General features: G+C 39.0%; 1 protein-coding gene across 3 annotated transcripts in view; it reads right to left on the minus strand.

Moving 5' to 3' along the window:
- Nucleotides 1-24,212, minus strand: part of aPKC (protein kinase C iota type) — a 269,251-nt gene that overhangs the window by 210,710 nt on the left and 34,329 nt on the right. The window contains exon 3 of one of the 3 annotated variants that reach the window (XM_069504908.1): nt 8,898-9,532. The exons of the other annotated variants lie outside the window; for them this stretch is intronic. Within the exon in view, the coding sequence (XP_069361009.1) occupies nt 8,898-9,495 (598 nt within the window). The 5' untranslated portion in view covers nt 9,496-9,532. The remainder of the gene's footprint in view (nt 1-8,897; nt 9,533-24,212) is intronic. 3 annotated transcript variants of the gene reach the window in all.

Consider the following 24,212-nt stretch of genomic DNA (forward strand, 5'->3'; position numbering starts at 1 on the left):
TACCACACACAAACACACACAAACGTTTTCACGGGCAAAGTTTTCATTTGCTCTCTCGCGCGAGCGGCCCCGCGCGGCCAAAATTAACTAATATTTGAACACCCTGGAGAAATAACTTCGTCTGCGAAATTACACTGAACTTACCAATTGACAAACGTTGGTGGTTTTCTCTTTTCTGCGTTTATCCCTCTCCGCGGAATGTAGTTAGTATAAGCGGTATCTCTGTTACGTAATCCCATACAAATGACAGAGCCAAAAATCTCAGTGGGCGTTAACCATTTTGAGACACCAACCAATCACTAAAATGTTTTCAAATAACATTCGAAATTCAATGCCAAAATATTTTCAAAAATCATTCGAAATTAAATTAGAGAAATAAAAAAATTTTACAAAAAAAATAAAAACCGACTTCGTTACATAAACACTAAAAATTGAAAAATAATTTAATTTATTACCGAATATATTATGTATACAAGAGTTAATATAGTTCCATAATAATATTTTTGGTGCCGGTGCCAATTAGCTTTAGCTGCGCGAATCGTCTAGACTTCATATTTTTATGGGACTCCACAATGGCACCTCATTGGCACCGACCCCAAAAAATATTATTATGGAACTATATTAACTCTTGTATACATAATATATTCGGTAATAAATTAAATTATTTTTCAATTTTTAGTGTTTATGTAACGAAGTCGGTTTTTATTTTTTTTGCAAAAATTTTTTATTTCACAATTTTTAGTGGCCCCATGAAATTATGCTATGACTGGTTAAAAATCTACTGTTTACTAAGCTATTACACTGATCGCGAGCAATTTACTCTTATCCGTTGAGGAGTTCCAGTATCTATCTTCGAAGATGTTCATCAGATCTTCACCAAATTGAAATGGGACCAACTTTGAAGTATACCCTTTCAAACAAAAAAAGAATTTTCAAAATCGGTCCAGGCGTTTTTTGAGTAATCGGGGAACATACATAAAAAAAAAAAAAAAAAAAAAAAAAAAAAAAGATTCCGACGAATTGAGAACCTCCTCCTTTTTTTGAAGTCGGTTAAAAAGATAGTTTCGATTGGTTGGTGTATCAAAATGGTTAGCACCGACTAACATTTTTGGCTCTATCATTTGTATGGAAAGTAGAGAGAGCGCTGTACTAACTTCATTTCGCGGATAAGGTAAAGATTTTTATAATTTTTATGATAGTGTTCTTACCTACACTTCAAGGAAATTTCTAAATATTTTTTTTCCGCAAATTTTGATATGTATTAAAAAAAACCGGCCAAGTGCGAGTCAGGCTCGCGCAACGAGAGTTCCGTACTACAGTCGAATTTTTTAGACATTTTGCACGATAATTCAAAAACTATGATGCATAAAAATAAATAAAAATCTGTTTTAGAATGCACAGGTGAAGACCTTTAATATGATACCCCACTTAATATAGTTATCTTACATCGAAAATTTAAAATACTAATTATTATTAGTTCATGACCACAATTTAATTTTTTTGTGTGATGTAACCAAAAATTCACGGTTTTCAGATTTTTCCCTGACTGTCCGCTATAAGACCTACCTACCTGCCAAATTTATAATTCTAGGTCAACGGGAAGTACCCTGTAGGTTTTTTGACAGACCGACAGACAGACAACAAAGTGATCCTTTAAGGGTTCCGATTTTCCTTTTGAGGTACGAAACCCTAAAAACATGTGGCATCGCCAAGTCGGAGGGTCACCTTATATAAATACTTACGGTTTGGTATCTCACACACGCAGACCGAGTTAATTAATACGTGCGGAATTTCCTAATATTACCTCACCTCAGGTCGGGCCCGCGGACTTACCTGCAATAATAAAATTGTGAAAATTATTTTTTGGCAGATTGCCGGTGTATTTTTAATGTCGGGACGAGTTGGAAGCTTTAGCTTTTCTTAATTTAGTATATGAACATTGCTAACCACATGAAAAATTGCTGTATGTGCTTTGGACGTGGGTAGTTGCGACCATAGTCATATGAATAGATTGTGCTAGCAACGTTGTCCCAAGACGGTAAGTAGATTTAAAGGCGGTTATTATCTACAAAATAAGATAATACCTAATATAAAGTCTGTGCAAATAAAATAATTAATTTATGAATGCTGTAAAATTTAGATACCTACTTATGTGAATTTCAATGTAAATACCTACATTTTTGCCATACCCTTACAGGGTTTTATGTGTAATGTCATACTCATATACCTATCTAATCTTATCTAAATATATAAAATTGAAAAGGTGACTGACTGACTGATCTATCAACGCACAGCTCAAACTACTGGACGGATCGGGCTGATTTTTGCCATGCAAATAGCTATTATGACGTAGGCATCCGCTAAAAAAGGATTTTTGAAAATTCAATTCCTAAGAGGGTGAAATAGGGGTTTGAAATTTGTGTAGTCCACGCGGACGAAGTCGCCAGTTACATGTAAAATGCAAAATAAAAGACGAATATGACGAATAATTTGTCTGAATGGCACAATCAAAGAACAGCTCTAACTTCAGACAAGTTAATTTTTCTTCAGGAGCAATAAAAATGATAGGCAGCTTAACAAGAAACCATTGTCCTGTGCGACCGTTCTAAGTGAGGCAGGGAGCGCTATGCATCACAACAATGGCTAATGATTTCCATGCCCAAGATAGGCTTTCAGCGCTTCAATAGTCGCCTATCTCGAGAGTGGACGGGTATCTGGACTTACACTATTGTACTCGGTCAGGGTTGGCAACTTTTTATTATGAAGCAAATTCAAGTAAATAGAATGATTTCCATGCACAAAATACGAGGCTTTCACGACACTGCTTCGATAGTCACATATCTTGATAGTGGACGGATATCTATAGAGTCTGAACTCACACTATTTTCCTCGATCAGGGTTGTCAACTTAAATATGTAAAGAAGAAAATTAGATGTAAGTAGAATAATTTCCATGCACAAGATAAAGGTTTTCACGGCGCTTCAATTGTCGCCTATCTCGAGAGTATACGAGTATCTGGACTACCAGATATTCCTGAATTCCTGAATCAGAGACTGATTCATCAACGCCCAGATTTGTTCGGATGGTGCGCTGGCCCTAACGGAAAATGATTTCTCTACAAGAGTTCGCAGCGCTTGCGAATTTCGTTTGCACGGTTCGTAGTTCGTACGGATGCTCTGGTGTTGATGGGATTTGAGAAATTATAGATAAATTGGTACTCAGCAACACTTGTCAAAATGAGTATCTCCTTTTTTTGTTTGTTAATAATAATAATGAATATGTCATGTCATGCTTGTTAATACAACTTATTCTCTATCTAGCTGTCGGGTTGCGAAACGGCGCCTACTTGTAATACGTACTGGTAATTGTGCGGCGGATAGCGTGGCACTTTCACCATTGTTTACGACGAGCGAACAGCTTCGGTGCCGAACACCGTGACTAATCGCTTTATATTCACTTTTTATACTGATTGCCATACTAAACAACCTGGGTTTTTGGGATCCCGTACCTCAAAGGAAAAACGGGACCCTTATAGGATCACTTTGTTGTCTGTCTGTCTGTCGGTCTGTCAAGAAACCTACAGGCCAAACAAACACAAACCAGCCCAGAGCTAAGAAGAAGAAGAAGAAGGGACATTTACTAAACTTTTAGAAGCTGAGGTTCACGCCGCGAAATGTTAAGGCGTTACAACTTTTTTTTGCTTTATTTGTCCTATCAAACGGACACTAGGTAATGTTACCAGTCGCCACGCCTGTACCATTTGCTTGATAGAGCGAGTCGAAGGCGCGGCCGTAAAGAAAGCCGAGCTTCCTGCACACCAACACCTAAATATAGGTAACGCTATTTTATAATATGAAGTGTCCTTTCTAAGGGGCATTTCTTACGCTACTAGTCGCGTATCGTCTGCTACGTATCATTTGCCTGATAGAGCAAGTCGAAGGTGCAGCCGTTAAGAAAACTACACCAGTGTTTTTTCTAAGGGACATTTACTAAACTTTTAGAATCTGAGGTTCACATCGCGAAATGTTAAGGCGTTATAACTTTTTTTTTGCTTTATTTGTCCTAAGGGACACGAGCTAATGTTACCAGTCGCCACGCCTGTACCATTTGCTTGATAGAGCGAGTCGGAGGCGCGGCCGTAAAGAAAGCCGGGCTTCCTGCACGCCAACACCTAAATGTAGGTAACGTTATTTATAACTAACAATTAGGCGATTGCTTCCGTTGCGACGGACTAGTTTATGTCCGCAGCTTATTTGCCAAAAACAACAACCTCTATGCATGTCTATGGACTACTCACGGGACGGAACAAAATCTTCTTCTTCGTGTTCTTATTGAGGTATTAATTAGCTGATGGCCACTACTCCGCATCCGTGTTCGATTCAGGTTTCTAAAAATCCTGTGGTAACTCTTTGGATAAAAAGTAAAGTAGCCTATGTCACTTTCCAGGTTTTTAACTGTACCCATGCAAAAATCACGTTGATCCGTTACTCCGTTGCGACGTGATTGAAGAACAAACTAACAAACCAGTAAACCAACAAACAAACACACAAACACACTTCCGCATTTATAATATGGTTGAGGCTCATAACAATTATTACTACTCAAGCATGCCATTGTTACCTCACGATGTTTACTTTCGCCGTCAAACCAAGTGATATGAAACTGCTTAATTCCGAAAAATTATAGGTGCGTGGATCGAACCTCCGACCTTCCGCATAGGAGGCGGACGTTTTAATCACTATGCTACAGTACGCGGCAGAAAGTAATGTACATCGGCCATTAGAATGACATTTCGGCTTTGTAGAGCGTTGTCTCTGTCACTCATACCTATATGACGTTTTGTCAGTCTCAACGACATAGACAATGCTCTACAAATCTGCTATCTCCTTCTAAAGGTGGATGTACATTACTTTCTGCTGCGTATTGTATCTAGGCTTGAGCAATCAACAGTTAAATAGGTTTCTACTTTAGGTAGGCACTACCCAGTCTACCCACATGAACCCTCACGTACAGAAATGTAGCATTAAGCCAGTACCTATAGATAATGCTATTGCGGATATTAGGAGAACGTTAATCAACAAGATAAACCAGCGAGCGTTTCCGCAAATACCTAACGTTATTATCTTGGCGGCAAAACATTTAGCACCCAACTCTAATGTATTTATGTATTTGTATGGAACTAATAGACAATAGTAGAGAAACTTGTTATAACTACCTAATCTATCTTCATGCACTCTCAGAGTGAGAAGGGTTTGGCCTTAGTCTACCACGCTGGCCAACTGCGGATTGGTAGACTTCACACACCTTTGAGTGAGAACATTATGGAGAACTCTCAGGCATGCAGGTTTCCTCACGATGTTTTCCTTCACTGGTCAAGTAAGTGATATATTACATACTTAAAACGCACATGGCTCGGAAAAGTTAGAGGTGCGTGCCCGGGATCGCACCCTCGACCTCTGATTAGAAGGCGGACGTCCTAACCACTAGGCTATTACAGCTGCTACACTGGCTATAGCAACACTACACTAGCTGGCGTCAAATGTTAGTTGTTACCTACATTAGACCCTAAGTAGGCTAGGAAACGACTAGGTACTTTTGATTTCACTCACGTCACCCCTAGCGAAGCAGCTCGGAGCGTACAGGTGCCAGGCCGGCACCACGGAGGAGCAGCAGCGGGGATCTCAGCTGTGCTAGTGACGTCTAGCCCCCAAGGGGGGAGAGTGAGCATAAGGGACAAGGTAGAGACAAATTAATTTGTATTGAGTCAAGAAGGCGCCCCGGGAAAATGCCAAGAACAAGTACCAAACAGGCGCCCTCCCGCGATTCGACCCATATAACCGAGAGGTTGGTCCATGGGAGGTGGAGGGTTGTCCCGCCCCTAGGCTAATATTTTACAGATCGTCGATTCCGGATCTAACCGAGTTTAGCTATACTATAGTTCACTCCACTTATAGTCATAAGTGCAAAACGGGTCTAGGAAGATATAAAGATGTCTTGTTATATGTACTGTACAATAAGAAGAATCAAAACAATCAAAACTAAAGCGCAGACGAGGTCGCCGGCGACCTAACGTGATTGTGCGGCCGTCTCAATCAACCGACCAATTTGCCACAATCGAAAACAAATAAAACCGGCCAAGTCCGAGTTGGACTCGCACACTTGAGTTCCGTGGACATTGACAGTTGGCCTCGTCCACAAACTAAAAGTCACTCAGCGCGCTATGGAGCGAGCTATGTTAGGTATCACTCTCAGGGATAAAATCCGGAACGAGGAAGTTCGCAGAAGAACAAAAGTGACCGACATAGCTCAAAGGATTAGCAAGCCGAAATGGCAATGGGCAGGTCACGTCTGTCGCAGATCCGACGGCCGATGGGGCAGACGTGTTTTGGAGTGGAGACCGCGTACCGGTAAGCGGAGTGTAGGACGAGTTCCAGCCCGCTGGACCGATGACCTGAAGAAGGCGGTGGGGAGCGGATGGATGAGGAAAGCGGAGGTCCGTGTTTGGTGGCGCGCTCTTGGAAAGGTCTATGTCTCTTGGAAAGATTGGATGGTTTGGACTTGAGTTCTATACCATCATACAAGACATAACACTTTTTTATTTTTTCATTTGCATGGCAGCTACTTTGAAATTCTATTATTTGTTGTTAAAGCGGTATAAGAAATACACACTCTGTGAAAATTTACGGTTCATGATATAAGTAGCTCGGAGCGGCGGCGGCAGCCAGGCCGGAACCACAGAGGGCAGCAGCAAAGATCTCAGCTGTGTTAGTTACATCTAGCTCCCAAGGGGGGAGAGCGAGCATAAGGGACAAGGAGGAGAGATTAAATAATTTGTATGGAGTAAAGAAGGCGCCCCGGAAAAACGCCAAGAGCAAGTACCGAAAGGATGCCCTCCTGCGATTCGGCCCATATAACTGACAGGTTGGGGCCACGGGAGGTGGAGGATTATCCCTGGTTCATGATATACAACCCGGTGATAGACAGAAGGACAGACGGACGAACAGCGGAGACTTAGTAACAGGGTCCCTTCGCGTTGGCACCCTTCGAATACGGAACCCTGATAAATCAACGAACGACCTCGCCACCACTCAATTCAACAAGCCCTCCAGTAACTCGGTGCTTTTTACTCTTTTGTCACTTCGGAAAGTTCCGTAAAAAAATTATAATGATTACTTGATCAAGCCCGCGACTTCATGAATGATCATTCATTGAATTGACTGACATTGTTGATTTTAGGGTTCCGTAGTACAAGGACGGGACGGCATCTAGTTACTACAAGTCCGTGAGTTGCCACAAAATCTTGACCACAATTTGACGTGTTTTCTGCGCATTCTAAATGTTGGTAAAGATAGGAGATCGTGGAGCGCTTCGAATCGAGATAAAAAATGTAAGATAAGCTCATTTCAAGTATTTGATATTTTTTTTTTAACTAATTAGGCATGCGCTTGACTGCGCTCCGATACACACTGAAGTACCGGTGCGGCCGAGCGCAGGGGGCGTCCCCCCCACTTCATATCCCGATTGCCATCTCGACCTGTCGCGTACTTATAGGTACTATGTCATATCAAAGACAAACAAAGAAAGGAATAAATGTAGAGACGCAATACGTATAGTACAGTCCAGTTTGCATTGCGCAATTCTAATCGAGATTTAATCGAAAATCGATGCATAAAACCGGGTTTTAAGATATCGCACAGAACACTTGCATTAGCATTTCACTAGTTCTTTATCAGTTTTATTTTTACTGCAACAGTAATCGATATAGAATCTTTTTATATCGATGGCAACAGTCTTTGTTATTAAACTGTTGCAGTGAGTAGATGAAAGTTACGTGTGCCTGATCTTCAATGCAGGCATTGTTAGAGTTATGAGAGTAGGTATAATTATAATTTTCTAATAACATTTTGTAAAATAACCTTTTCAAATAATGCAAGTTTGTGACTGACTTTTTACTGTGTAACCCTTGTGTAAGTAAACTGTATGCAAATCTGTCATTTAAGAATTATGGACGGAAAAGGGACGGAAACGTTTCTTTTCCTACCCGTCCATACTAAATAATATATGTATCTACGGTACGGTTTCATCCGTAGATGAAACCAAAACCAATTTGTATAAATAAACCAATAAACAATATCTGTCCCGGCTTTACTCACGTGTGTAGTCGACGTTAGCCCGACTAGTTTCGAACCCATACGGGGTCCTTTTTCAAGGGAGTCCGTTCGCGCACGCGCCGCGGTTTTGAAGTCAAAACGAACGAAAGGTTCGAAACTAGTCGGGCTAACGTCGACTACACACGTGAGTAAAGCCGGAACAGATATTATTTAGAATGGAAATCACTCACGGTAGTTTAAACGCTAAAACCAATAAACATTGACTTATAGGTATATTACTTCGTATGGACAGGGTTGAACCAAAATGGCACCGACTCATTGGTGCTTATGCACCAATGCAACCTCAGTGACGTTCATTAGTATCTAAGAGGTGGCGCTGATTTATTTAGTTTCTAAACCGTGAAAAATTTTGGTCGCTCGAGCATATCTTATCATTTATATCGATGCCAATAAACCAATCCGGTATTTGACAACTAGTCAAATCAGTATCTTTTTATCAAATGTTCAAACACGCGCTTCGTATGCGAGTTTCTATGAAATACTGGCATGTGACGTCACAATGATTTGACGTAGGTACTTTTTTGTTTAATCAATCATTTAAAATGGTTATTACACTTAAAACTAACAAAGGACGTGGATTTTACATATTTTGGAAGACCCTCTATTTGATAATCACTGAGAAATAGTTTATTTTTACATAGGCAAATGCCGTATTCCTATTTTTATCTGACTGCGTTAGAAGAAGAAAAAGGTTTTTAAATATATGGCAAATAAAATTTAGCTTACCATTTCGAGACAAAACTCTTCTAAGCATGTGTCCAAATCGCCGCGCGCCCATACATTTCCTCTGCTGGCGAATCGCATCGTCCATACAATCGCTGTCAGTCGCCGTATCACCATCACTATCATTGTCTGACACGAGAGATTCCCGCTTACTAACAGCTCTCGTATTCTCATTAAAGCTTAAAGTCGGCTCACTTGCACCCAAACTCTTTGGTTCGACGACCCAACCGTCTATCTTCTGTACATCGTTAAATAAATCATCTAAATTTGTTTCTAATAAACCTTTGGCACTACATATCACTTTACTTTTGGCATCTTTGTGTGTAACTATGGCATCCACACTGTTCGAAAGTCTTTTATCACTAACCGAAGTTTTCGACTCATTTTCATTTCTTAGAGTCTCGTTGATGTTGTCGTGAGTTTTAGTCCGTTGTTTGTACCTTAACGAACTTTGTGACACTAGATTAGACTGTTTCTCTTTCGCACATTTTTCGGCTAATTCACTGGGTAGCTGCCGCGGTGGGTGGCTTCCACGGAATATATTTGAAAGCACGATCATTTTCACTATCTTCAACGTACCAAGATTAGTTATAAATTCCATCACTGCATTCCTTATTTCACTTCACTTTTGCTTTGCACTAAGTAAGGACGAGATGGTATTGTGTTTGATCGATATATATATATAATGACGCAATATATATATCAAAGTTATTATGTGACATTGGGAGATACAAAATGCAACATTGCCTTTACATTATTTAGAAATAAAACATGTCATAGAGTCTATAGCACTCTGACATAAGCTTATGAAATCATTTGCTTACTACGCTACTATGCAATAACATTACTAGAAATAAAAAAAAAATGAGAAATAACTATTTACCGATACGATATAATTTTTTTCTGTGTAACGGTCAAGTAGGCAGTTTTCTTATTATTATACTTTGATGTAAACATTTTGTTATAAAATTTGAATTACATTTATGCGTTGGAAATTAAACTTTTTTTACGAAATACAACGCGCCGGCATCTTTTTAGAGTGGATTTATGTTATGTTATTAGGTTAGACTATGCCTGGGCCTGGTCAATGGTTCAAAAATTCTAGTATGTCTAGCATTGTTGTAAATTATAACGTACTAGCTGATGCCCGCGACTTCGTCCGCGTGGTTTTAGGTTTTTAAAAATCCCGTGGGAACTCTTTGATTTTCCGGGATAAAAAGTAGCCTATGTCCTTCCCCGGGATGCGAGCTATCGCTGTACCAAATTTCGTCAAAATCGGTTGAACAGATGGGCCGTGAAAGGCTGGGCAGACAGACAGACAGACAGATGGACAGACATACAGACAGATACACTTTCGCATTTATAATATTAAGTATGGATTTCATGTTATACTGTGTCTTGCCCACTTCCCTCACCTCAAAAAAGTTTTGACAACTACACAGCCATGACTCGGCTTGGCCAGAGCACGGTGTAGCATTTATCATCCCTTCTTTGTAGAAAAGCCTAAATAAAATTTGTTTTCAAAACTATCCTAACCTTAAATAAACCTCACATTCTACACGAGGGAATTATCTATACTTGCTCCTCGCAAATCCTATCTGTCGGCAGGAATAAGGCGATATTGTCTCAGCGGTGATAAAATTACCAGCCACGTAAAGGCCTAGACAGACGTGTCATACTGTATCTCATACTATGTCTGTGACTAACACCGCACCGGTTTGGAATGAAGATTCTACTGAGAAGAGCCGACAAGGGACTCAGCAGTTGCTCTTTTCAAATCTTAAGTTACAATATGTAACAATTAATAACAATACACTATACCTTGTGGGCAACTGAAATCTCAGCCGGTTGCTTTTACGCAATTTGTCACAACTGAATTCATCAATTGATAATAGCCTCGACTTAATACGCGTGTTTCGGTACTATGCTATGCCTATAAATATAAAGTCAGAGTAAAGTCAAATCAAGTGTCATCGATTGTAATTTCTCAAGGTTTCCGCGTAGAGCGCTTGGCTGTAGATATTTGGACGAGTTAGTGCTTGAAAACAAGGTAATCTATATATATAAAAGGAAAAGGTGACTGACTGATCTATCAACGCACAGCTCAAACTACTGTACGGATCGCGCTGAAATTCGGCATGCAGATAGCTATTATGACGTAGGCGTCCGCTAAGAAAGGACTTTTCAAAATTCAACCCCTAAAGGGGTAAAATAGGGGTTTGAAGTTTGTATGAAAGTCTGTCAGTTTTGAAGTTAGAATCGTGAAGTAGTTAATATTTTTGAAATTAGCAGTATGACATATTTTATTAAGCTCATAATTATGTTAAAATCTCATTGTTAAAGATCAACCCTAAGGGTGTAAAATAGGGGTTTAAAATTTGTTTAGGTACTCCACGCGGACGAAGTCGCGGGCATAAGCTAGTTAAGATCTATTTTACTTTGATACTATAGTGTTCCGACGCTCGAATCCTATTAACGTTGGTAATATCTACTATGGCCATTGAACAGGGTTATTGAACAAACAAAATGGCACCGACTCAGTGGTGCTTTAGCACCAATGCCAGTGATCAGTGACGTCTGGATTTCAAACGGGTCGTTGATTAGTATCTAAGAGATGGCGCTGATTTATTTGGATCCTAAACCGTGAAAAAATTTGTTCGCTTGACCATATCTTGTCATTTATATCGATGACTAAGGCTGTTTCTCGTTTGTGTATTGCTCTGCCGTGTTTTTGTCGCGCGTTGGCCGCTGCGCCGTCTGTGCAGACCATAAGGTGATAAAGTTACCAGCCACGTAACCGTTATCAGCGATGCTAAAGCCGCTCGCCCCACCGGCACCGCTCAATTCTAAAGCAGTGGTCCGACCGCCGGCGAGAAAACGACTAACTATCGGCGATTTGCTCTCTCAAGAAACGCACAATAAATGTACATACCGTGAAAACGAAAGAGATGCATATATCAAAAGTTGCTCTCTGGCTGTTCACACTGCCGGCGACGAATAGCTTTACTAGTTTTGTCGCTGAGCGACGAGCTTTCAAAAATTAACTCGCTCAGCGATATTCGTTCAGCGATGCTCACTCGCTTGAACACATGTAACGCGCGCGCAGGTCTGCACAGGACTGAGCAGTGAGCGACCGCGGGCGAATGGCGCGAGTAATCGCTCGTCGCACTTGCACACTCGCTTATAGCCCGGCGAGAAAACTATCGAAACTACACACTCGCTTCTCGCTGATCGCCAACTCATTTACAGTTTCTAGTTCTACTCGTTTCTCGTTCATCGTCGGCGGTCGGACCACTGCCTAAAGCAGAACTCGGAGCCAACATTTTACACCAATATTATTCTGCAAGTATCTATCCTGTAACATCTAGTTTGCATTGTGTATAAGCCGCTGAGATTATATGGCGGAACTTAAAGAAGATTTTATAGTCTAATTTTTTACGATGTCGTTTGTTCTCGTTTTTGCCAACAAAAAGTAAGTAAACGTAAAAGTGAACTAGAAAGATGTATGCCAGTGTTATGCCAGTGGAACAAGTTCCGCACCTCAAAAGGAGAAACGGACCCGGAACACTTCAGTGTCTGTCTGTCTTAGTTTTTGATTTATCGTGCAAAATGACGAAAAAACACGAATTTAGTACGGAACCCTCGGTGCCCGAGTCTGACTCGCACTTGGGCGGTTTTTTCTACAAAAATAATATCTACGTTGGTACTTGTTACAAACTAATAATGAAATTCAGTAGACAAAGTTTTACTGCTAATGGACACTTGGCAATAGAAATACCTACAGTAAATTAAATGCAGTAGCTACACAAGTTCAAACTAAATGAAATGAAGCCAGTCAAATATACGTACAATTTCATTTAAGTTCCATTGAGCATTGCTGCATTGAAAGCTCGATACCTTCGCCTTTGTACTAAATACGTTGGAAAAGTTAAATGGTCTCTTATTCCTTTGAGAGCATTTTCACGTGACGACTTTTACGTCACAATAGCGTTTGAAGAAGCATGTTGACCGTTATACAAATAATATATACAGGAAGATTTTTTTGGTTTTGCACATATTTTTTTATGTTGTATAGAAACGAAATTTAATTAACACGTATTTTTTATTTTTTTATTTTACTTAAGAATACCAAAGTTATCGTTTACCAAAGATATCCACTTTTGAACAGATGATTAGGGTCACCATACAAACGTTATCTTCAGCTGTTGATTAATACACGCACTCACACCCGATAACGCGCGCGGCGGCCGTTGACCTCTGCGCGCTTTAATATCGTCAAAGATGCGAACTTGGTACTTTTTTTAAAGGGAAAACGTCAGAGTTAGCTAGTGTGCTTATAGCGTGCTTTGTTTACGAATAGTATGACCATGATTTGCTTATTTTAAGGTAAAAAAATTATTTCAAAAAAGGTACAAAATTATGAATGGAAATGTGTTCTATTAACGATACAGAACCACCAAAAAAAATTTGTGCAAAACCAAAAAAATCTTCCTGTATATACCAATACTATTTATTTATTTATTTAAAAACAAACATACATTTTTAAATACTACATTACAGATATCATACCGATGCAAAAACCTGGTCGGGTTTATCCGTGCACCCGCGTTCCTTGTGCTCGCTCGAGATATTATAATATTCATTACATCTAAACCACTCTTAATAGTACCATTATTGTCTACAAATCTATCTAAATAACTATCTAACAAAACTAATTTAACAATAAATAGTAAAATAAAATATTTCCAAGAAAAACTTAGATACTACTAAAAATTGTAATTTACCGTCCAAGTGGACATAAACGGGCATAGTATCTGTGTCTTTGGTTTGTCAGATTTTTGTAAAAATGGTTAGTTTCAAAGGTACATTTTTATGTAAAATCCTGGAGCCCGTGTAACTTTGAAACTAAATATTTTAATAGAAATCTGGAAAACCACAGACACAAATATAACTTTCAATGAGTTTGATAGGATAATATTCACATGAGAGCCAAACTATGTTTGCTTGGAGCGCGCAACGAATAATCTCCTCTTATCTGATATTCTAATCGAACGACTGAACACATCTCCTCTCCGTTCTCACTTAGGCTGCCTGTCTACTGTGATTAACCAATAGAATTGCATAAAACTACCGCTCCGCTTCAGTGGACTAGGACTGGTGGACTAGTTTAAAAAAATTATACATTTTAACGCGGAGCGGGGAAACGGAGCAGAGAAGCAGCGCGGGGCAGCGGAGCGGGTCAAGCTCCGCGTATGGAAAAGCACAAAACACTGTCCACAACTCCGCTCCGCATTACTTTATCGCTCCGCAAGTCCGCTCCGCATCACTTTCTCGCTCCGCTCCGCTACCTAGCTCCACACCAGAGGACAGACAGTTATGTAAATGAAAACGTGACTAATTATGACGCTTACTTAGAATGTAGGTAGTTGAAACTACAATGGAACAGAGACATTTAATTCGGACAGTCAATTTTAAGTGCAAAGAGAGTGGTGACACTTGAAAATAAATTCACATGACGGATGGCAAAAAAGCGGAACTGAAGTCATTCCAACGGTAGTCAAAAAGCGCTTTGACTGTAAACCGGTTACACTGGATATAGAAGTTCATGTAATATTGTTCTAGTTTTAGTTCCCATCACACGGCCACACGAATTAGCATACAGTATGTAGAGGTCCAGTGTCTAGACTATAATATATTTTTGCACTGACTCCTACTAATGTTATAAATCCGAAAGTTTGTTTGTTAATTATATTACGCTGCAATGGATCAACGGATCGACGTGATTTTTGGGGTTCCGTACCTCAAAAGGAAAAAGGAACCCTTATATAAGGTCACTTTGTTGTCTGCCAAGAAAACCTATTGGATACTTCCCGTTGACCTAGAATCATGAAATTTAGTAGGTAGGTAGGTGTTATAGCATAAGTAAAGGAAATAATCCGAAAACCGATTTACTAAATATCACATATTGATGGCGCTGCAGTGCACATAAAAATCTTAAAATATCTTGTACGACGCAATGGTACGGAACCCCTCGTGTGCGAGTCCGACTCGCACTTGACCAGTGTTTTGTACTTATTGCGACCTAAAGATTGTATTTATTTTTTTCTCGGAAAAAATTAAAGAGTTGTTAAAGCAGTTTTAAAAAACCTAAATCCAAAAGTTTAGAATAAATAAAGAGAACTTAAATACTTATTACAAGAAAAATGAATAAGTAATTCGAGATCCAAGAATAAATTGTATGCACAACTCTTCCTAACATGGTTTATGTAAACTAGTTTAACCCTACTATACTTGCATAGTGTTATTTCTATGCCAATATCTTTAACACAGACGCTGCCTTGAATGCATTGAAAAGCTCTATTCTTTCTCTATGTTAGCTTTTAGCTAAATAGCTTGAAAGCTTAAAGCGATAGTGCAGAATATTCTGCTTAAGAGGCAGAGATAAACTTTTAACTATTGATGCAAATTGCAAAATACCGAAGTTAGTCGTAATCTTTAAATAAATAAAAGGAAAAGGTGACTAGGAGAAGGAACTACTGGACGGATTGGGCTGAAATTTTACATGCAGATAGCAATTATGACGTAGGCATCCGCTAAGAAAGGATTTTTGAAAATTCAACCCCTAAAGGGGTGAAATAGGAGTTTGAAATTTGTATAGTCCACGCTGACAAAGTCGCTAGCGTACATCTACGTCATAATAGCTATCTGCATGCCCAATTTCAGCCCGATCCGTCCAGTAGTTTGAGCTGTGCGTTGATAGATCAGTTAGTCAGTCACCTTTTCGTTTTATATATATTTAGATAGTCACAAGAAAAGGCACAAACATGTGTTAAAGCAAGTTTTTTCTCTAATGATTGATTATTTTCTATTTTTAAAGCTCTAGGTTCTAGACCTATAACTAAACCAGATATCGATCGATCATCTCCATTATCGATGCATAACCACAAAAAAATATAGTAAATTGTATATTTTAAATATTGCTTTGAAATGCACCACTAAGGAGCACAATTTAAAACATAAAAATATCATCCATTGAAAATGTAAAGTGCTATTAAACTTTAACATTTAGTAAACTATGTACATATAAGCTTTTATAAACATTCTATTCATCCAGTTTGCATATAAAAAGGGTTCACCACTTAAATAATCATGGCGTTATTAATACAAAGTGAGCCTTTTATTCCACCGGATGTACGGAATAAAAACGGAAAACTTTTCCACGGAACAGTGTGAAATTGTTTTAGGGTTTGCAAATGTGTTGTTTACATTGAGCATGTACGAGAGTTGGGTATTATTGCTACTTCTATTTTTTTCATTTGGTTATTTTTTTCACAGTGATTTCACAGGCGGTTTTTCACGGAAAGTGATTTATCGTTTGCTACATTAATTATTAAACTAGGAATTATGATCAAGATCAATAGCGCAGATATTTCACGGAGAGTAAATTTTCGCACTTACATTTTAAATCGATGTATGTATTTCTCTTTCTAATACGCAGCGATGCGAATGTTCTCGCCCGCACACACTTTAGCGTCTTAGCTCGGGTAGATGAAATGAACATGTGTACGCGAAATTTAAAAAGCAAAGCGGGATTAAATATAAGAATTATTTTTAATTGATTTTGCTTCGTGATTTTTCACAGGCTACTTGAAGTAGCAAGTGTTTACATATGAAAATGGTTTTCACATGATTTTCCACGTGCTATCTGTGAAATGGTTCATGACTAATGTTTGAACATTAGGTATAACGAACAATGCTCATGTAAACGTTCCCACACTTCTAAATACGCTAATCGTTTTGGTAATCAAGAATACTGCCGCTAGGAAAAAATCGCAAGGTTTTCTCAAGGTGACATCGTTACATCATTTGCATTAAGACAAAGTTTACATGATGTAACTGTTGGATGCAGTAGTTATTAGTTACTTTTTTGTGAAAGTATAGTGCTGGTGCAATTCAAAGAACACACGAACAAAGTGAAAGCATAGTGCTAGTGCAATTTAAAGAACACAAGAATAAAGTGTATTCTAATATTAGCCCCGATTCTCTAGTCTCTCTCTTAACTAAATTTAGAGTATCTGCATCCTTTTCTTTTTACTAATGCTAAAAAAGGAACGGAACATGACTTTCACATTTAAAGACTCTAACTCTAAATTCTAGACTCTAAATCTAATTAACTCTAAGACTAAATTTTAGTGCACAATACAAATTTAAACAGTAGGTTCGCGAGTGCGTGCTAAAATCACGGGTTTTACCATCTAAAAATTAAATTTAGAAATGTCAAACTGCTTCTGTCCTTTTCATATTACAATAGTAAGAAGAGGGTGCGAATACGCTAAAATTAGGTTGTGCTTAGAATCGGTGCCAATGACTCCTAACTATAAACTAAAATAAGTCAATGGACCGATTCTTAGGTATAAGTATGTTTATAAGTTTAGGTTAATATAATTTTACTCATAAGCCTTTCTCATAGGCTAGATTGTAATGACAGTTATAAAAAAAAGGTAGTTAGTTACGATAGTTGAGGACAACTTGGACCACCGATAACAGAAGGTCTTTAAGAACTTATAGATTTTATACTTATTTATAAAGCAGTCAGAAGCTCTACACCCACTAACCTAGTTATTATATGTATATGCGACTACAGACATGATTTCAATTCATTGTAACACTTATTGCAACAGGTCGTACCTACTTAATTGAATCAAACTTTTGGAGTAAGTACAATTCGCTGCAACGCATAATTTTAGAGAAATCTTTTTAAAAACTCTCGGAAACAAATTATCATCGCTTTCCAGACTATAATTTTTCGATTATTTTGTCGCCGGGTTATAAGCGAGTGTGCAAGTGCGACGAGCGATTACTCGCGCCATTCGCCCGCGGTCGCTCAGTCATGTACAAACCTGCGCGAGAGTTACACGTGTTCAGGCGAGCGAGCAACGCTGAACGAATATCGCTGAGCGAGTTTATTTTCGAAAGCTCGCCGCTCAGAGACAAAACAAGTAAAGCGAGTCGTCGCCGGCAGTGTGAACACTCAGAGAGCAACTTTTGATATATATGCATCTCTTTTGTTTACACAGAATGAACATTCATTGTGCGCTTTTTGAGAGAAGATCGCCGATAGTTAGTCGTTCTCTCGCCGGCGGTCGGACCACTGCCTTATACTATAATGTTGCTAAGCTTAAAGAAGCCTTTAAAACAACATTGAACATTTTATCTAAGCAATTTCCTGATTCCAGCGGGAATGTTCAGTTTACGATTCCATCTCGCGTCGATACGCCATGATTGAAATACATTATACGGGGAGTTATATCGAAATCCCGTCACGATTACAATTGGGGATAAGCAAAGACTTCGTTGGGGTAAGACCGTTGAAGGTAGAAATTAATGTTTGGAATATTTTTTAAATAAACGACGTCAAAATATGATGGAAAGCTGCATCGTATTCCTCAAGGTTTTAGACGGTAAAACGGTATCATATAGGTACTTCAAAAAGCCGTCCGATATTTACAGAGTTCTTTCCTCCGAGAAAGTAAGCAGGTAAAGATTAAAATAGGTCAAAATTCAGCATAGGTAAGTGAACTTACTAAGTCTTTTCATTAAAGTTTGGACATTAAAGTCCAAAACATATATTTCAAGAGCTAGAGTCAACAAAATCTTATTGGTAACTGTAAATACGTACCTTGTTAGGGCTGCTATACACATAGCCGGGCGGTAGAATTGGATACTTGGTAGATTAATATTCGCCAACGACCTACACACATATTTGGTCTGGTTTTAAGTGGTGAAACCAGACTAGGCGAGAAATCATTTAATTGTCAAACGAAAGTGCTAAAATCTAAACCGTGTGCTTAGCATGAGATTTTACAACTCATTAACGTTCACAGAATTCGACTATCAAACACAGTACAATAATATTCAACTTACACTAACATTCAGTACCACCAGTAGGTACCAGTATTTTAATTTCACAAGGTTTCCACTTGTATTGATGGCTGTGCATGGACAAACTTGAGCTTTGAAACAAGGCAATTAAGATCCACTTTACACTCGCGCTGAAGTTATTTAATGCTCGAATTCTATCAACGTTAGTAAGCTGTAAAATCTCTTACAGAGCTCGTATAAGCCCGGAGGATTTTCGAATGAAAGTGACGATAGCTGTAAAAGTTACATCGGGTCAGTTTTATTATCAATAAGAATTGCCCAATCGGATGTGCCAAACCGACTATGTGTATAGCAACTGTTTATTTTCGGCGATACCGCTCGAACGTGAAAGCACTTTGATCTTAAAGTCTCGAGGCGTGCAGAAACGGACGAAACTGCGATTTACAGATTTAGCTTGCGAGACGAGGGCTAATGCGAAGTTTGAAATTGATGAAGAAGTTATTTTCTACTCCTGGAAACTGAAGCTGAGTGCAAACAACGGAAAATCACTATTTGTTTGATAATTTTTTGTTTTTATTTGTTGTCAATTTATAAATATAGTCCTTGACTGCTACGGTCTCTCCTGTGAGGTGTTTCGCTAACTCTGTGTTACATTAACTTCGCTAAGCTACGAACCTATATCCACTGCTGGTTACGGTTTCCTGTAGGGACTTCCACACGCCACTGTTTTGGGCCCCTAGATCCAGCGTTTCCCTGCGACTCGTTTTATGTCACATGTCTACCCCATGGGGGGTCTATCAATGTTGCGCTTTCCAGTGCAAGATGGTCATTCTAGAACCTCAGGACCCCAACGTAAATTTTTAGAACACGTGGCCTATACGTTGCCACTACAGCTTTGCAACCCATTGAGCTATGTTGGTTACTCTGGTTCTCCTACGGATCTCCTTATTTCTGATTTTATCACATAGAGAAACTCTCTCCATCGTCCGCTAAGGGACTCTGAGCTTTCTTAAGAGGCCCATAGTCAGCAACCATGTCCCGGATCGATATGTCATCACTGACAACACGCACTGTTCGAAGACTTTGGTCATCAAGCACTGAGGAATTTTGGACGAGAAGACATCTCGAATATACCACAAGAATAACCCTCAGTTTTGTAAAATGCTTGAAACAAATTACAAGGACGTGGGTCGGGACTCTAAGAAACTGTAGTCAATTTAAATATTAAGACGACGACATTTGATAGCGACAGGGATACGTCGCCAGGGTATCTCATGTTTGTTTAATAATATGAAATTGTACGAAAAGATAAGAGGACATATTCTGCTCCTTATTTTATTCGTTTTATTTCAAACTACCCGCGACTTCCTCCGCGTGGATCTAGGTTTTAAAAATCTAGTCGGGCATCTTTGATTTTTCGGGATGGCTCATAAATTATCATAAAATGTGCTTGGATTTACCATCTTAAAAACCATTCAAGAATTGACCTAAAACCTAACCCAAACCCTTGGTCCTACATAGCATTTTTTAGAAACATCGGATTTCTAGGGTTAAATAAGTAAATAAAATAAATAAAAATCTTTTTTATTCAAATAAACTTTTACAAGTACTTTCGAATAGTCGGATGCATCTACCACTGGTTCGGAATGCCTTTCCTACCGAGAAGAACCAGCAAGAAACTCGGCGGTTGCTCTTTTCAAATATTTGATATAGGTACAAGATTATAAATAAATAAATAAAATAAAATCTTTTTATTAAAAGCATCTATGGCTCAATTTGTTAGTAGACAGATTTACTTAAAAACTAATGTTAGTAACTAATAATAAAATTGTGGGAAAAAGACAGTTTTTAATTTTAATTTTATTATTTACATTTACAAATGTGGCCTCACCAACACTTGAACAAAGTGTTCAAGCATTGGTGAGTCCATTTTGCTCGCAAACATGCTCAGGATGCAGTTGGTACTTGAGCGCAGCCTTGTCAGCAGTGATGATGACTTCTTCCGCATTACTGCAAAGAAGTCATCAGTCTGTTCATCTGCGAACATTCCAGACGCTGAACAGAACCGCGGCAAGCCCAACAACATCCTGAACCCATTGTTATACTGCACCCTTAAGGTGTCTATGGCCTTTTTCGAATAGTTGACCCACAGGCTACCCGAGTAGAAGTTTTGGCAGTAAGCCTTGAAGAGCGTTATTTTTGCCTCTTTACTACATCGGGTGAACCTGCGGGCCAGCATATTACACCTGACTGCCAGGGCCCTTCTCTCTCTCTCGATGTCGACATGATCTTTAAGGTCCTCCGTAACATAGTGACCCAGGTATTTAAATTGTTGCACACGTGTGAGTGTAGCGCCGTTCAGCATAATTTTTGGCTCATATGTCACCTGCTTACGAGGAGCCTTAAAGATCATGTACTGACTTTTGGTCACGTTGTACATCAGACCATGTCTAGTAGCATATTCCTGGCAGGTTAGAAGTAACTCCCTGATTGAACCAGCCGTGGGACCCAACAACACCATGTCATCGGCATAGCTTAGGTTGTTCACGCTAATGCCGTCTATCCAACAACCAACTGGCTTGCTGCTGAGCTCCACGATTAGCTCGTTCACATACAGATTGAAGAGCTTCGGCGAGGTCAACCCCCCCTGCCTCACCCCGCACTCCAACCTGTATGAATCCGAGAGCTCCCTCCCCCACCTGACATTATTTACCTGATTTGCATACCAGAACTGCATAACATTAAGCAACTCCTGTTGCACCCCTGCTTCCTCCATCTTTCTCCAAAGTATATCATAAGAAACTAAATCAAAAGCTTTGGAGAGATCGAGGAAACAGGCGTACACAGGTGTCTTTCTCCTTGTATAATATTGTACAGTCTCTTTTAAGGCTAATATTGCGGTCTCAGTCGATAATCCAGGTCGAAAGCCGAACTGAGCATCGTGAAAATCGAGTGTTTCGTTCAGCTTTCTATCAAACAGACTGTCCAGAACCTTAGCTATAATAGTCGCAAGTGATTATGCCATCTATAAAATAGTATTTGCAGTCTTGTGCGTTGCTGGAACGAGCTGCAGGTCAAATCCACGCTCTTTTATCATTTAAATAATCTTCAATTGTGTAATAAGTATGCTTTTTTCAGGAGCATATTTTTAATAGATTTTTTAAACTTGTGCAGTAAGTCCAAAATAGTTTGCGGGATTTTATCGTGCAAAACGTCGAAAAAATACGACTGTAGTGCGGAACCCTCGTTGCGCGAGCCTTATTCGCACTTGGCGGGGGTTTCTTTAATTCCTACGTTTTTTGCGATAACTCATACCTAACTTAAATACGACATTTTGTAGTTACTCTTTTATAGAAAGAGGACGGCCGTAAACAGCAAGTTAGTGTGTCATAAGCCTAAGTCCAAGCGACAGTTAAGCTATTTTCACACCGGATGCAACTTGCGATCCGTGACCAACCGACTGGCGTGTCTCGTTTGTCTGAAATCCAACTAATTTTATTTGCCATTATATTAAGGTGCAAAAACGACATAAAAAGCGCAATGGCGGGCGTCTGTTGGTAAATAGTTGTCGTACTTGATTTTTTGTAGCTTGTAGAACTTCTGTTGAGATACTAGGAAGAAATAGGAAATATCGCCTAATTTATGGCTACTGGTACACTTTGTAGTTTTAGGGGCTGGTTTTTGTCGCTAAATAATAACCAAACGCCGTTTAAAATAATTGTAAGTTATTCTTAATATTGGTAGAATATATTGAAACTGATCAATAAGTACTTTTTTGATACACTTCATTATTCAAGTAAATCCAACTATCTTTATTATTAAAATAATTATTAATAAAAAAAGGAGCCATCATAAAATACCAAGAGTAACAAGACAAACAATCAATCTTAGAAATTAAAATTGTAATCATTTTCCATACCTACAGTACTTAATAATTGTTCTTTTACTATTTACCAATAGGCCTTTCCTCTTCGTAATAAATAAATGCATAGAAAAACAAAATAATTATCTGCAAGCCGTCAGCAATCAAGCATGTGTTATTTCCTGAGTATGTTTATGAACTCATAAGAGACGTAGGTATTATAACCCGTGTGAATATCGGTCACTATAATAAAATAAACTACCTACATCAGCAAACCAATAATGTTTCTAAGGTTCTTCTTGTTTGCTTCATGATTCTCGGCTAAGGCGCGTTTGGACGTTGGACCAGGGCGGTTCTTTATGGCCTAAGAACCAGCACGTGCTACACCTTCCCTATTTGATAAAAGCTGAAAGTTTGAATACTGTCCCCAACACTGAGAAGAACGTTTGTTGGCTTTGGGAGATAACAGGTAGTAAACGTGTACAAATCTTAAGGCAAAGTATAAAGTCAAATTTTTTAATATTTTCCTTAGTGTATTAGAAATTCGTTCCTAATACGCATGGCTAGGGTTTGGAACACTCTTCCGTGATCAGTGTTTCCTGCCAATTATAATCCGGGTATACAATATATAAAACAAGAGTGAATAAGCACCTTCTAGGCAAACGCGTCACATCTTAGGCCACATCATAACTTCCCAGGTGTGATCGTGGTCAAGCGTGCGCTTATAGTGAATAAGAATAAGAATAAGAATAAGAATAATTTATTTTGAATTTAGAATTTTAAATCTAGACACAAGAAACGAGTTTCCTACCCTCTGCACTAGGAAAACCCTGTATTGCAGAAGGCAGTTACAAGTTTTCTAAAACTAAGGACTTAATATATTATATCTAATATTATACTAAAATTATAGGTAAGAGAACGAGTTTCCTACCCTCTAATAAAATAAAAAAACACGTCATGCATTGCTAGACACTTGCTATGGTAGCAACCCCCTGCCAGACACCTATTAAGTTTAATAAATTATTAACGTTTAAAGGTGTCGGGTGGCGGGGGTTCCCACGACACTAAGTGTCTGGCAATGCATCACGTGATTTCTATTACGACTACGAAAAAATATAAAAATATTAGACTTTATACTTTGACGTAAGTATGGTTTTTTACACGTTTATTACCTGTTATCTCCCGAAGCCACCATGATCCAAACAAACGTTCCTCCCAGTGTTGGGGACAATACGCAAAGAGAAAGAAGACCGACACTCGCCGAACTCAGTGCATTGAGCCAGCGGCGGATTTGTAGTCTTAGCCGCCCTAGGCCGCCTGGGGCCATTGTATTACTTAAGCAGGTACCAGCCGCCCCTTTCTCAGCACTCATTATAATTATATTATACACTACATAAATAATTTACTTTATATACAACTTTTATCATAGCATCAGTGAATTTTTTGCCACGATTGGCCGCCCCTAATAATAATTAATTATCAGGCAGCCCTAGGCCCGGGCCTACTGGGCCTTAGAGCAAATCTGCCACTGCATTGAGCCAATGTGTCTGGAGCCACAACTAGTATACGAACAA

The sequence above is a fragment of the Maniola hyperantus genome, chromosome 19 (genome assembly GCF_902806685.2).
Source record: "Maniola hyperantus chromosome 19, iAphHyp1.2, whole genome shotgun sequence".
Classification (NCBI taxonomy): Eukaryota; Metazoa; Arthropoda; class Insecta; order Lepidoptera; family Nymphalidae; genus Maniola; species Maniola hyperantus.